Source organism: Ornithodoros turicata, chromosome 6 (assembly GCF_037126465.1).
Source record: "Ornithodoros turicata isolate Travis chromosome 6, ASM3712646v1, whole genome shotgun sequence".
Lineage (NCBI taxonomy): Eukaryota > Metazoa > Arthropoda > Arachnida > Ixodida > Argasidae > Ornithodoros > Ornithodoros turicata.
Genome location: NC_088206.1, coordinates 36,518,296 through 36,531,461, shown reverse-complemented (window position 1 = coordinate 36,531,461; position 13,166 = coordinate 36,518,296). Strand labels below are relative to the sequence as shown.

The 13,166-nt window shown below is 49.3% G+C and overlaps 1 protein-coding gene across 3 annotated transcripts in view; it reads left to right on the top strand.

Annotated features, from left to right (window-relative positions):
- The window catches only part of LOC135396544 (E3 ubiquitin-protein ligase RNF123-like), a 502,532-nt gene that overhangs the window by 268,057 nt on the left and 221,309 nt on the right, over positions 1 to 13,166 (top strand). For all 3 annotated transcript variants that reach the window (XM_064627582.1, XM_064627583.1, XM_064627581.1), the window contains exon 15: positions 2,401 to 2,476. In XM_064627582.1, the coding sequence (XP_064483652.1) occupies positions 2,401 to 2,476 (76 nt within the window). The remainder of the gene's footprint in view (positions 1 to 2,400; positions 2,477 to 13,166) is intronic.

The window sequence follows — 13,166 nt, the reverse complement described above, 5'->3', positions numbered from 1 at the left end:
CTGAACTCGAGAGACTGTTCGTACCTAGGATACTTGTGTCGGGAAACATCACAACACGCGCTGAGTCACTTTGACACACTAACAAATCTGCGACTTCTCTTTGAACAATGCGGTCATACGGTCAGCCGCCGGCTCTAAAGCGAAACGCACCGCCTCGAAAATATTGTCGCCACCGGCGTGCCAGCTCGGAAGATCTCTCATTGGCTGCGCATTATATGTATAAATATTGGGATGCTCATTGGTCTAAAAAACTGGCGTCAGTTTCCTTCGCGCTGATTGGGCGTGAGTCATTTGACTGAGGAGCGAGCATCCGAACGCGCGAACCGCTCAACGGAAGCAACGGAAGCAGTCGAACGGAGGAGAAAGAAGAACGACAGAGGAGACATCGCGTCTGTCCGGCCATGCGTGTTCTCTTGGACTGCAACCGTTGTGCACGCAGACGCTACGGGGTAGTTTGAGGGCTTGCGCATTGAATGCTTTAGATTTAGATTGTGGCGAACTGCTAATGTGAGAACGGAATGGCACATCCACCCCATCATCACAACAGCGGGAAGACGAACATGACATGGAATCCGCCTGCACCTCCAAAGGACGCAGAAATCGTCAGAGAGGAAGTCTGCACTCTTTCCGACGTACTGCAGGTGAACGGTAAGACAAGTTTGATTACTTTTTTGTGACTGAAGGAAGTAATGCAGGTTTATCACGCTAAGTGTATTACGTACAGCATTTACGAGTCACTCGGTACGTTAGCGGCGTTTCATTGTGCAGTGCATTGCCGTAACTTGTACGTTTCTGATATGCCGTTAATCAAAATATGTGTGGTTATGCTAGTTGCCCCTCATGCGCGTCTCAGCCGTTCATTCACTGTGATCTACGAACATTCGTGACAAATGCCTTGGTGTTCAAATACGAAATCAAGATAGATTGCCTATCATAGCAGTGATTTTCGTGCAGAGTTACTGATCATCAATATATTTTTTGTTTTGTTTTAGTTCTCCCGCAACCATTGGCAACAACGACGCACATAGCTCAGCATTGGCTTTTGAACGGCCCTTGGATGTCGAAGTACCTAAAGCTCCAGTGAAGCCTGTTACAAGACGTAAAAAGATATGTACTGTAGCTTTTTCGAGGCTGTTCCCGAGGACAAATAAAGTTGATTTGTCATACACCATTGCTTTTTGATTGTCTGCTTCGGGACAGCATGATCGTTGCTCTACAGCAAGACAACAAGCGCCGAAGACAAACGGACGAGTCTGGAGGGGGAGGGGGGACGAGAGGAGAGACAAAAAAACCCGAGGAGAGAAGGGGAAGGAGGTTGGGAAAGGAGGTCGATATGCGCATGCGCACTGGGCCCCAGCTTTTTTCCCGCGCTGCAGCTCGGGGACGCTGTGAGTGGCTCCTCGAGATCACGTGGTTTGGGCGCCCGCCATTTTCCCTGGACCATTGCGTAAACGGCAGCTTCCGGCGGATGATACGGTGCTGTCAACTGACATCGTCGAGACGCCAGACGCCGCTGCCACTTCTCTCCCTTCTCTTCTCGTAACTGCCCGCCGGACAGGCAGCCCGCGAAAGAATGCTCTTTTGAAACTTTGCCAACCAATAGCGGAGCGCGCAATGTCCTTCGGCCAATGGGTATCAACTATGATGCCTGACGGAGTAATACCACGTGTTTATGACGTGCAAAATTTTTTTTAGAGCCGCGAAGAGGGGGAGCTATGGGGGCCTGGCCAGGGTATCGCACCGAAGAAAAAGTACCTCGCTCGCGTGTTCCGTGAACTTTTGTCCCAACCTGTACTATTTTCCGACGTGGACGTAGAAAGCTTCGGCTGTCCACGAATTAGAGAAGGTGGATTTTGAATGATTGATTTCAACGCGTTGATTTGGCGAAGTTGATTTTTCAGAGTTTATTTTGACCACGTTGATACTTACATAATTTATTTTTAAAAGTTTATTTTGGAAGTTGGATTTTTAAGAGTTATATTGAAATGGTTTATATCAGCGTCACCCCTGCGGAACAGAGGCCTCGCTTTGTAGCTCACCTGCGTTCGTTGTTCTTTCGCGGAAGCAGAACATTCCGCAGCGAAAAACGAAAAAAAGTTTGGGAGTCACCTTAGTGCTTCTTACAAGGAATGTTCCAGCGCCTTTTGCATAATATTGTTCTATGTGTCACAACTGGAAATGTTTGTAGAGCGCATTTTGTCCCATAATGAGCACGGGAATACTGCATCATGGACAACAGTTGCTTTGAAAAGTTTTGTACCTACGCAAGCAGCACAGCACCTTGGCCCAATATTGGACCCATATTGGGCCAGTATTGGTCCGGGCCAAGATGTTGTGTTGCTTGGGTAGACATCTAGATTGAATCTGATTATCTTGATGGATGTGATTAAATGGTTTCAGGTACATCCAGCTGAAGAAGTGTACAAGAAAGCACTTTATGCTGCTTCAAAGGACAAACTGAAAGCTGCTGTGGCATGTAAGTATGTAGCCAGGCCTTTGCAATTGTGTGTACTATCTAACTCAGCTGGGATGAGTACTTTTTTTCCTTTTTTCTTTTACAAGAGTACGAGAGTGTTTGAGTGAAGTTAGTAAGCGTTTGGAAGCGAGGTTTTCAGTGCTTGGTATAGGGTACATGTCCCTGAGTCTGAGGAATGAAATTAAACCGAACGGACGCTCTGTGCGTACCGTCGTTATTTGTTTCCTCTGACTCGGGGATATGTGATCAACATGATAGGATTTGAGGTTTGCGCGTATCATGTGCATGGTTGTTCAGTATGGTTTCGCAGTACTTTTTGCTGTCTCCAATCCTCTAGCTGCACACGATATATGCTCTTTGTCTCAGTTCATGCGCGTTCGTTGCACGCTGTGCTCCCTGTGCTCCCACGCTGTGCTCCTCATCTACTAGGTAAAGCTAGAAATGTGAAACTGTTAGCTTTGGTTCTGCCAACCAAAACTGATTACCACTCTGAAATGGGATTGATGTATGATATGGGGGCACAGGCCACCACTTGTTATTGTTGACTTCCCTCGCAGCACTATGCAAGTAAGATTGTCTCTTCATTCCTTGATCAGTGGATTCAGTCGTTCAGTAAGGAACAGATGAATCTCAAGGCGGTGTGTCATCTGTGGTTGTTAAAAATGGCGCATAGCAGCAGAAACCTGTCAACAGTGCTGTTATAGGATGTCTCGACCCAGATAGGGGACATGATAATGTTTGGGGATCTGCAAGGAATTTCGATATACTGGAGGCGCCAAGTCGCACATAGCCGGGAAGAAGTGCATGCTCAACAATTTCGCTAGTGCTGTAAAAAGCATACGAGGTTGGTGATCAAAGATTTTGAAATAGGTGTAGCCTAAGCTTTAGGAACATGGTCTGTGTGAATTTCGGTTCACAAATTTGTAGCTGCGCAACAAATACGACAAGAAGCTAGCCTCGTAATAATAATACAATACTCGTACAGCATTCGCGGCTATGCGCATAGTAGATGCTGCTGATGAGCTTGCTGTTAGATAGGCATTCGGAGGTGTAACAAAATAGCGGTTGCCAATCAGTCTGATCGCCTACAAACGGGTGAGCGTGTTCCGCACTGGCATGTCAAGTACTTTTTTGAGTTCAGCTCACGAGTCAATTAAGATTGCATCGTTGGAACTCACAAATGGTTCAAAACGAAAAATAAAGAGAGTTACTGCACTTTTGGTGCTCTAACTAACTCATACGGAATGAGATACCATTACAACAGACTAAGGACGGCGACGACATTTCGGGAAACAAGCACACATAACTGTGTTTTTGCCGATCGGCAGCATGCACGGGAACGATACGATAAAGGAAGCTGTCAAATCTAAAACCAGCCACTTGAAGGAATCAGGTGCTTCTCATGTTTTCGGAACCTTTATCGTAAAGACCTTCCAATCTGCTAAGTCTCCCTACTGAGCCAGGGCGTCCGTCGAAACGTTTCTTCTTAGCCGAGGCGGCTCGATAAAGAAACAAACAAGGCGGAGAGTACGCATCGCGAATGTGAGGGGGCCCGTATTCGTCCCCAGCCAGCATGACACGACGCGGCTGCTCCGAGGTTCATTCGTGCGTTAAAGAAATGCATTTAAAATCGCAGTGGTGTTCTGCATTATTTGTGTCTTGAATTAGCGCGAAGCTTAGACCTGCGCTGCTGATGTCGCCGTGACTATGTTAGTTGTTCTGAACTAATCTGCCCCATCAAAGTAGTTTCCGAGCGTTCTGTCCAGCGTCATCGTAATTTAAAGTTGGCTCGCTTCAGACGTCACATAGCGACACGTGAAAACCGTTTTGGTGGGTCGTCTTTCAAATCAGCGTTGCGATTGGTCCTCGTGCGAGGGCTCGTGGCGAATAACGGGTGAAGTGATGCATTTAACGCGCGTTACGGGATAACGACAAGCTGAAGATCTGGTTCCAGTCGTGTGGCGGCACGTGAAAACAGTTTTGCTATGCCTCGTTTTGAAATAAACGTTGCGATTGACCCTCTCGCGCGGGAGCTTGTGGCCAATCACGGGTAAAGTGGTGCATTTAACGCGCGTTACGAGGTAACGACAAGTTGAAGATTGGGGCCCTGGTTCTATTGATAGCTCGAGCAAAAGTGAACCCTAGGACGGTTATTTTGCGGGCCAGTGAGATGTGGCTCGCATTTTTAAGATGTTGTACGGCGTGCGCGCCGCCGGTGTCATTGTCAAACCACCAGAGATAGGCATAGCTAGGCGTTTCGGGCCTTCGAAACTCACCATCACATTCATCTGATAAGGGGTGAGTTCGGGCCTTGTTACGAACCGACGTGAAGGTCGATATGGCGTATCGGGGAGCTCGATCATGCCGCATATTGGTGCACTCACCGGATAATATCACACTGATAAACAGAGCAAATGCGATGTTATCTGGTGAGTGCGCTAATACGCGGCATGATCGAGCTCACCGATATGTCATGTGGACCTTCACGTGAGTTCTTAGGAGGGCCCGAACTTACGCCTTATCAGATTATTGTGATCGTGAGTTCCGAAGGCCCGAAACGCCGAGCTATAGAGATAGGTCGGTAACCTGAACGACAAGAACATAAACCGAAAAGCTTCGTATAGACTTCACGGGGCCATCGGTATACAAAATTTAATTTCTTCTGTGGCTTTGTCGTTTGCAACACAATTCGCAATGTTAGCTCGTAAACAGACCGAATCACGTGAAACAAAACTGTATTGTAGTCTCTCCCCTTTTTCCTTTATCGCGTAATAACTAGAAGCCAATCGCACTGCAAAATATCATTCCGCATGGCAGGTGCATTGGGAACAAACAGAGAAATATTGCCATGAGCTGATGTTTCGATGATGGTGATACGCTGCGTACCGAAGGTCGAAAATCCGCTTTGATGATCCCTCCAAGGACCTCTGTGAACTACATCGACCAAATATTCTTCGTTGATAAGCACGGGATATCTTCCTTCTAGATTCCTAAGGGGGCCCATAAGAGGACGACGAGCCAATGTTGGGTATTTGAAGATGGATGCTGCGTGGAAGCCAAATATGCTATTAAAGGAGCATAGAGTCACCCACAAAATATTTTTTACTTTTCGCTGCGGCGTCTTCTGCAGCGAATAAAATGAGCTCTTGAGAAAGAACGATATAGAGCACGCGCAAGGCTCTGGGGTCGGATTCACAAGGAGCTCGTGCGACGGAATCTGTCGTATCTCCGTCGTACGGGAAAGTTACGACGAGGTGTAGATTCACGAAGGGCGCGCGTGGCAAAATCTTCGCAGCTTACGGCGGAATCCTGCGAGAGCTCCCGAGCAGTCTTACGAAGAAAGATGGCGGCGTTATTTGGCAGCGGTGGATTTGGAGACGGCAAACAAAGACTCCGTAATACGCGACAACGCATTGCACTTTGCCACAGAACCTTCGAGACCATCCCCGAAGTGACATTGATGCACTTTGAGGCTTGGTAACCTTCAACAAATGCTTCAACTTTGTGCTCCGTAAAATCGGGTCTCAGGGATTTTTCAAGCATTCCATACACCCCGCTAAGACATCCCGAACCCCCCCCCCCCCCCCAAATTGTCTGCAAGAAAGGCAAAAGAAGCCATAAAAGCAGCAAAAGTGGGTGCAACACACCGCTTACAAAACACCCTCACCCACTCCCTCCCCGCGACAAACATACTGGGAATATATTTGCTGTGTCATCGAACGCGTTTCGCCTGTGATTGCATGGCATCCATTTTGGCTACCGAAAGACCGAGAGCACGTGCAGTAACAAAACATTTGGGGACAAACAACTTCGTCTTCTTCTAATGGGACGACTCTTATTGGTGCGATTACAAATTTTCGTCATCGTTACCATAGCGAAACATAATCTCGCACCCTTTGGCTGTTTCTCTCCGATGCACGTGACAGGAAGCGAGCAACTTCCTCTTCCTCGTCAAAGCGGGTACCCTCTCCACTACGATAGCTTTGTGAATTGCGCTTAGGACGCCGTCGTACGCGCGTCGCAGGTTACGACGTCTTAGCGCATCTTAGCGTAACTTACGATCGCGTTTGTGAATCCTACCCCTGTCCCGCACACCTTTAAAAAACCCTCTCCACGTGCAAAGAGCGCATCGGCGAACGAGAAGACGTTGTGACGTGTCACGGGCTCCGGCACGTGACCAGTGACGTCCAACAGCACAGCGTGAGCCGAGAAGAAAAAACAAAGAGAAACAGCACTGATCAGTTTCTATGTCACGCGAGGGTCGTGTCTCTCGTCAGCGACTGCTTTCTGCGACTGTCTTTTGTAAATTTTATTGTACAGTGACAATACACCGCACAGTGAAAATATTTTGCATGATGACTCTGAATGTCACTTCCATGCTCCTTTAAAGCCCATACAAGGGAGGACTATATGTGGGAGTGGTATAGGACAACAAGTGAACTGTTTAACGCAGCGCATAACATGCGTTCTTGCTCCCAGCTCTTAAATGAGCAATCTAGAAATACACAGCTTTGTTTCTGTTTTTGGTCGGTAGGGAATGTTAGGCGGCCGAAAACAGTTTTCCCACAATTAGTGCAACCGTAGCGAAATTGGGACGCCTGCAATAGCCCCCCTCCCCCCCGAATCTCCCGTGCGCGAAACACCCTCTTTCGCCTTCACGATAGACACGTGATGAGCGCCGCCACGCGCGTCTCTATGTGACGTGAGTGGTGGGGACGCTCCTCATTGGACCTGGGATCACATGATCGAGGTGAGCAGCACAGCGCAGGCCGGAGCGTCTGCTACCGCTTCGGAGACGCCAGGCGTTCTCCGGCTGCGTGGCGTCCGCAACAGAGGCTTTGAAGGCTGACGACCTCGACTTTTTGGGACCGCTGACACCACTGGAAGAGCGAGTGGTGCAGCCTGAATCTAACTGTGGGTTGTACAGTGACACCCCAGTGCTTCCTGACAGTGTGCAGCCTGTCTGACCGTTTTCACTGCACAGTTGGTTCAGTGGCAACAGGTGGCGCCACAATAGCGCCGTCATTGCTTGCTTTCCGCTAATGTGAGTTTTGAGATTGCACAGAAGCCACGGATATATTACCCTTGTGATCGCAATCTTATTTGTCAGGCTGCACATATGCTTTGTTTTAATTTTTTTTAGAAAACGTGATACAAATCATATAAAGGATAGAAGTCAACAAGAAACAGCTCGCAATGTTCGTAGCAGACGGTTTTTCCTACCAACGAATCAGGGGGCTCTCTACCACAATCGTCACAGCAGAGTGGGTGTGGTCTGCAGTTGGGGCACGGCCTGTCACCGCGGCAGCGATTTTGCAAATTAATTGCGCCGCAGTGAAACAACTTTGGACAGAAATATTTTGTGGGAATGCTTTGCACATACTGCTTTATAAGACGGCAGCAGTTTTTGGCCATGTCAAATATCATTTTAGTGCTTGTTTAAGCGATATCAAACTAATTATTATGCCACAAGTCTGCCAACATTTTATTTTTGTGAAAGAGGAATTGGTTATTGATATTTTCCAATTTCGTTTTACATCTCAGCTGGATACATCAATCCATATTGGTGAGACAGCACCTCGGCTGGCCAGGCCCGTACTTCAATATTTGATGAAAGAGTACGAAAGACATGCACTTACAGTACTGCACAAAGGCCATAAATTGCAATTGTACTCCCATTACTCAATATCACGCGACTTAGGGCGTTCCATGGTATAGATTGAGACAAGCAGCATCACTTCTGGGTGTGACCTTCGCATCAATATCTAAGGCAGATTGACCGATCGTCGTAAATCTGTTCGTATCTAGATTAAGACCTTTGAGCACTGCGAAAATGTATTGGGTTGAAAAAAAGTGTGGGTCGGTATGTGTCGTGCTCGGCGATATCAGCAGATGAACGATTGCCTTAGGCAACACTGTACTATTGCGCGACACAGTGTATCACGCGCTCAACGCGCCAGTCGCACACAGACTTCCGTAATGGAAACTATATGCTCTTATGTACTCAGATGTATGTCAATCAAACAGTTGGAAAATACAACAAATGGCGAGAGGGTGGGATCTCTCACGTCGGTGGAATCATCAAGTGATCGGATATGTCTTACGACATAGAAGCATCGATCTGCCCACTGTGAGTACCGAATTTGCTACTAAAATGAGTGCGCCCCTTGTCGATGACTTCATGTCTTCAATGAAAACGTTGAGAGCTGGACCTAGTATGTGTAGAGGAGCATTTTGTCCTCAACAACCTCCAAGAAGACAAGAAAGTGGCAGCGGTCATAACCAGCATGGGGGCGAAAAAATAGAACACTCCCTGCAAATTGACATGCCCAAAGGAGCCTTCAGAGGTAAAGTTCAAGTAGTTCAAAAAGTGCCTCACGGGCTGTTTCTCTCCGACACCGTTGATAATATCAGAGCGGCATCTTATCTACAATTGTGTTCAAGGACAGGCGGAATCAGCAAGTGAGTTTCTGGCTGAGTTACGTAAACTCTCCGAACATTGCAGTCTTGGCACATTCCTTGATCGAGCCCTCAGAGACAAATTTCTACGTGGCCTGCGAAACACCTCTGTTCAACAGCGCATGCTCACCACGAAAGATTTCACATTGACAAAGGCGCTTCAAGAAGTTGTGTCATGTGAGCTTGCAGCCAAAGGTGTGGAAGAACTATATACCAAAAGAGAAAGTATACAGGGTGTCCAAGCTAAGTGTGAACATATTTTTTACACTCGCCGAGACGCACTGTTAGCGCCGACCAAGATCGTGTCACTTCCCTACGCCAGGCTGACGAGTCCCAAGTAGGACGAAACAGCTGTACTTGGCTGGGAGTGCACGATCAAATTGTAAACATATGCTCAACGTGCAGCTACAGAGCTTCGGCTATTTTCCCTTTGTATATGTACTTGCTAGCTTGCACTGCGGCCTCCACAGGTGGCGCGGTCACCGTGGAACATTGACGTCTCGCCGAGACGCACTGTTAGCGCCGACCAAGATCGTGTCACTTCCCTACGCCAGGCTGACGAGTCCCAAGTAGGACGAAACAGCTCTACTTGGCTGGGAGTGCACGATCAAATTGTAAACATATGCTCAACGTGCAGCTACAGAGCTTCGGCTATTTTCCCTTTGTATATGTACTCGCTAGCTTGCACTGCGGCCTCCACAGGTGGCGCCGTCACCGTGGAACATTGACGTCTCGCCGAGACGCACTGTTAGCGCCGACCAAGATCGTGTCACTTCCCTACGCCAGGCTGACGAGTCCCAAGTAGGACGAAACAGCTGTACTTGGCTGGGAGTGCACGATCAAATTGTAAACATATGCTCAACGTGCAGCTACAGAGCTTCGGCTATTTTCTCTTTGTATATGTACTTGCTAGCTTGCACTGCGGCCTCCACAGGTGGCGCCGTCACCGTGGAACATTGACGTCTCGCCGAGACGCACTGTTAGCCCCGACCAAGATCGTGTCACTTCCCTACGCCAGGCTGACGAGTCCCAAGTAGGACGAAACAGCTGTACTTGGCTGGGAGTGCACGATCAAATTGTAAACATATGCTCAACGTGCAGCTACAGAGCTTCGGCTATTTTCCCTTTGTATATGTACTTGCTAGCTTGCACTGCGGCCTCCACAGGTGGCGCCGTCACCGTGGAACATTGACGTCTCGCCGAGACGCACTGTTAGCGCCGACCAAGATCGTGTCACTTCCCTACGCCAGGCTGACGAGTCCCAAGTAGGACGAAACAGCTGTACTTGGCTGGGAGTGCACGATCAAATTGTAAACATATGCTCAACGTGCAGCTACAGAGCTTCGGCTATTTACCCTTTGTATATGTACTTGCTAGCTTGCACTGCGGCCTCCACAGGTGGCGCCGTCACCGTGGAACATTTGATTTCGCCGAGACGCACTGTTAGCGCCGACCAAGATCGTGTCACTTCCCTACGCCAGGCTGACGAGTCCCAAGTAGGACGAAACAGCTGTACTTGGCTGGGAGTGCACGATCAAATTGTAAACATATGCTCAACGTGCAGCTACAGAGCTTCGGCTATTTTCCCTTTGTATATGTACTTGCTAGCTTGCACTGTGGCCTCCACAGGTGGCGCCGTCACCGTGGAACATTGACGTCTCGCCGAGACGCACTGTTAGCGCCGACCAAGATCGTGTCACTTCCCTACGCCAGGCTGACGAGTCCCAAGTAGGACGAAACAGCTGTACTTGGCTGGGAGTGCACGATCAAATTGTAAACATATGCTCAACGTCCAGCTACAGAGCTTCGGCTATTTTCCCTTTGTATATGTACTCGCTAGCTTGCACTGCGGCCTCCACAGGTGGCGCCGTCACCGTGGAACATTGACGTCTCGCCGAGACGCACTGTTAGCGCCGACCAAGATCGTGTCACTTCCCTACGCCAGGCTGACGAGTCCCAAGTAGGACGAAACAGCTGTACTTGGCTGGGAGTGCACGATCAAATTGTAAACATATGCTCAACGTGCAGCTACAGAGCTTCGGCTATTTTCCCTTTGTATATGTACTTGCTAGCTTGCACTGTGGCCTCCACAGGTGGCGCCGTCACCGTGGAACATTGACGTCTCGCCGAGACGCACTGTTAGCGCCGACCAAGATCGTGTCACTTCCCTACGCCAGGCTGACGAGTCCCAAGTAGGACGAAACAGCTGTACTTGGCTAGGAGTGCACGATCAAATTGTAAACATATGCTCAACGTGCAGCTACAGAGCTTCGGCTATTTACCCTTTGTATATGTACTTGCTAGCTTGCACTGCGGCCTCCACAGGTGGCGCCGTCACCGTGGAACATTTGATTTCGCCGAGACGCACTGTTAGCGCCGACCAAGATCGTGTCACTTCCCTACGCCAGGCTGACGAGTCCCAAGTAGGACGAAACAGCTGTACTTGGCTGGGAGTGCACGATCAAATTGTAAACATATGCTCAACGTGCAGCTACAGAGCTTCGGCTATTTACCCTTTGTATATGTACTTGCTAGCTTGCACTGCGGCCTCCACAGGTGGCGCCGTCACCGTGGAACATTGACGTCTCGCCGAGACGCACTGTTAGCGCCGACCAAGATCGTGTCACTTCCCTACGCCAGGCTGACGAGTCCCAAGTAGGACGAAACAGCTGTACTTGGCTGGGAGTGCACGATCAAATTGTAAACATATGCTCAACGTGCAGCTACAGAGCTTCGGCTATTTACCCTTTGTATATGTACTTGCTAGCTTGCACTGCGGCCTCCACAGGTGGCGCCGTCACCGTGGAACATTGACGTCTCGCCGAGACGCACTGTTAGCGCCGACCAAGATCGTGTCACTTCCCTACGCCAGGCTGACGAGTCCCAAGTAGGACGAAACAGCTGTACTTGGCTGGGAGTGCACGATCAAATTGTAAACATATGCTCAACGTGCAGCTACAGAGCTTCGGCTATTTACCCTTTGTATATGTACTTGCTAGCTTGCACTGCGGCCTCCACAGGTGGCGCCGTCACCGTGGAACATTGACGTCTCGCCGAGACGCACTGTTAGCGCCGACCAAGATCGTGTCACTTCCCTACGCCAGGCTGACGAGTCCCAAGTAGGACGAAACAGCTGTACTTGGCTGGGAGTGCACGATCAAATTGTAAACATATGCTCAACGTGCAGCTACAGAGTTTCGGCTATTTTCCCTTTGTATATGTACTTGCTAGCTTGCACTGCGGCCTCCACAGGTGGCGCCGTCACCGTGGAACATTGACGTCTCGCCGAGACGCACTGTTAGCGCCGACCAAGATCGTGTCACTTCCCTACGCCAGGCTGACGAGTCCCAAGTAGGACGAAACAGCTGTACTTGGCTGGGAGTGCACGATCAAATTGTAAACATATGCTCAACGTGCAGCTACAGAGCTTCGGCTATTTTCCCTTTGTATATGTACTTGCTAGCTTGCACTGCGGCCTCCACAGGTGGTGCCGTCACCTTGGAACATTGACGTCTCGCCGAGACGCACTGTTAGCGCCGACCAAGATCGTGTCACTTCCCTACGCCAGGCTGACGAGTCCCAAGTAGGACGAAACAGCTGTACTTGGCTGGGAGTGCACGATCAAATTGTAAACATATGCTCAACGTGCAGCTACAGAGCTTCGGCTATTTACCCTTTGTATATGTACTTGCTAGCTTGCACTGTGGCCTCCACAGGTGGCGCCGTCACCGTGGAACATTGACGTCTCGCCGAGACGCACTGTTAGCGCCGACCAAGATCGTGTCACTTCCCTACGCCAGGCTGACGAGTCCCAAGTAGGACGAAACAGCTGTACTTGGCTGGGAGTGCACGATCAAATTGTAAACATATGCTCAACGTGCAGCTACGGAGCTTCGGCTATTTTCCCTTTGTATATGTACTTGCTAGCTTGCACTGTGGCCTCCACAGGTGGCGCCGTCACCGTGGAACATTTGATTTCGCCGAGACGCACTGTTAGCGCCGACCAAGATCGTGTCACTTCCCTACGCCAGGCTGACGAGTCCCAAGTAGGACGAAACAGCTGTACTTGGCTGGGAGTGCACGATCAAATTGTAAACATATGCTCAACGTGCAGCTACAGAGCTTCGGCTATTTACCCTTTGTATATGTACTTGCTAGCTTGCACTGCGGCTTCCACAGGTGGCGCCGTCACCGTGGAACATTGACGTCTCGCCGAGACGCACTGTTAGCG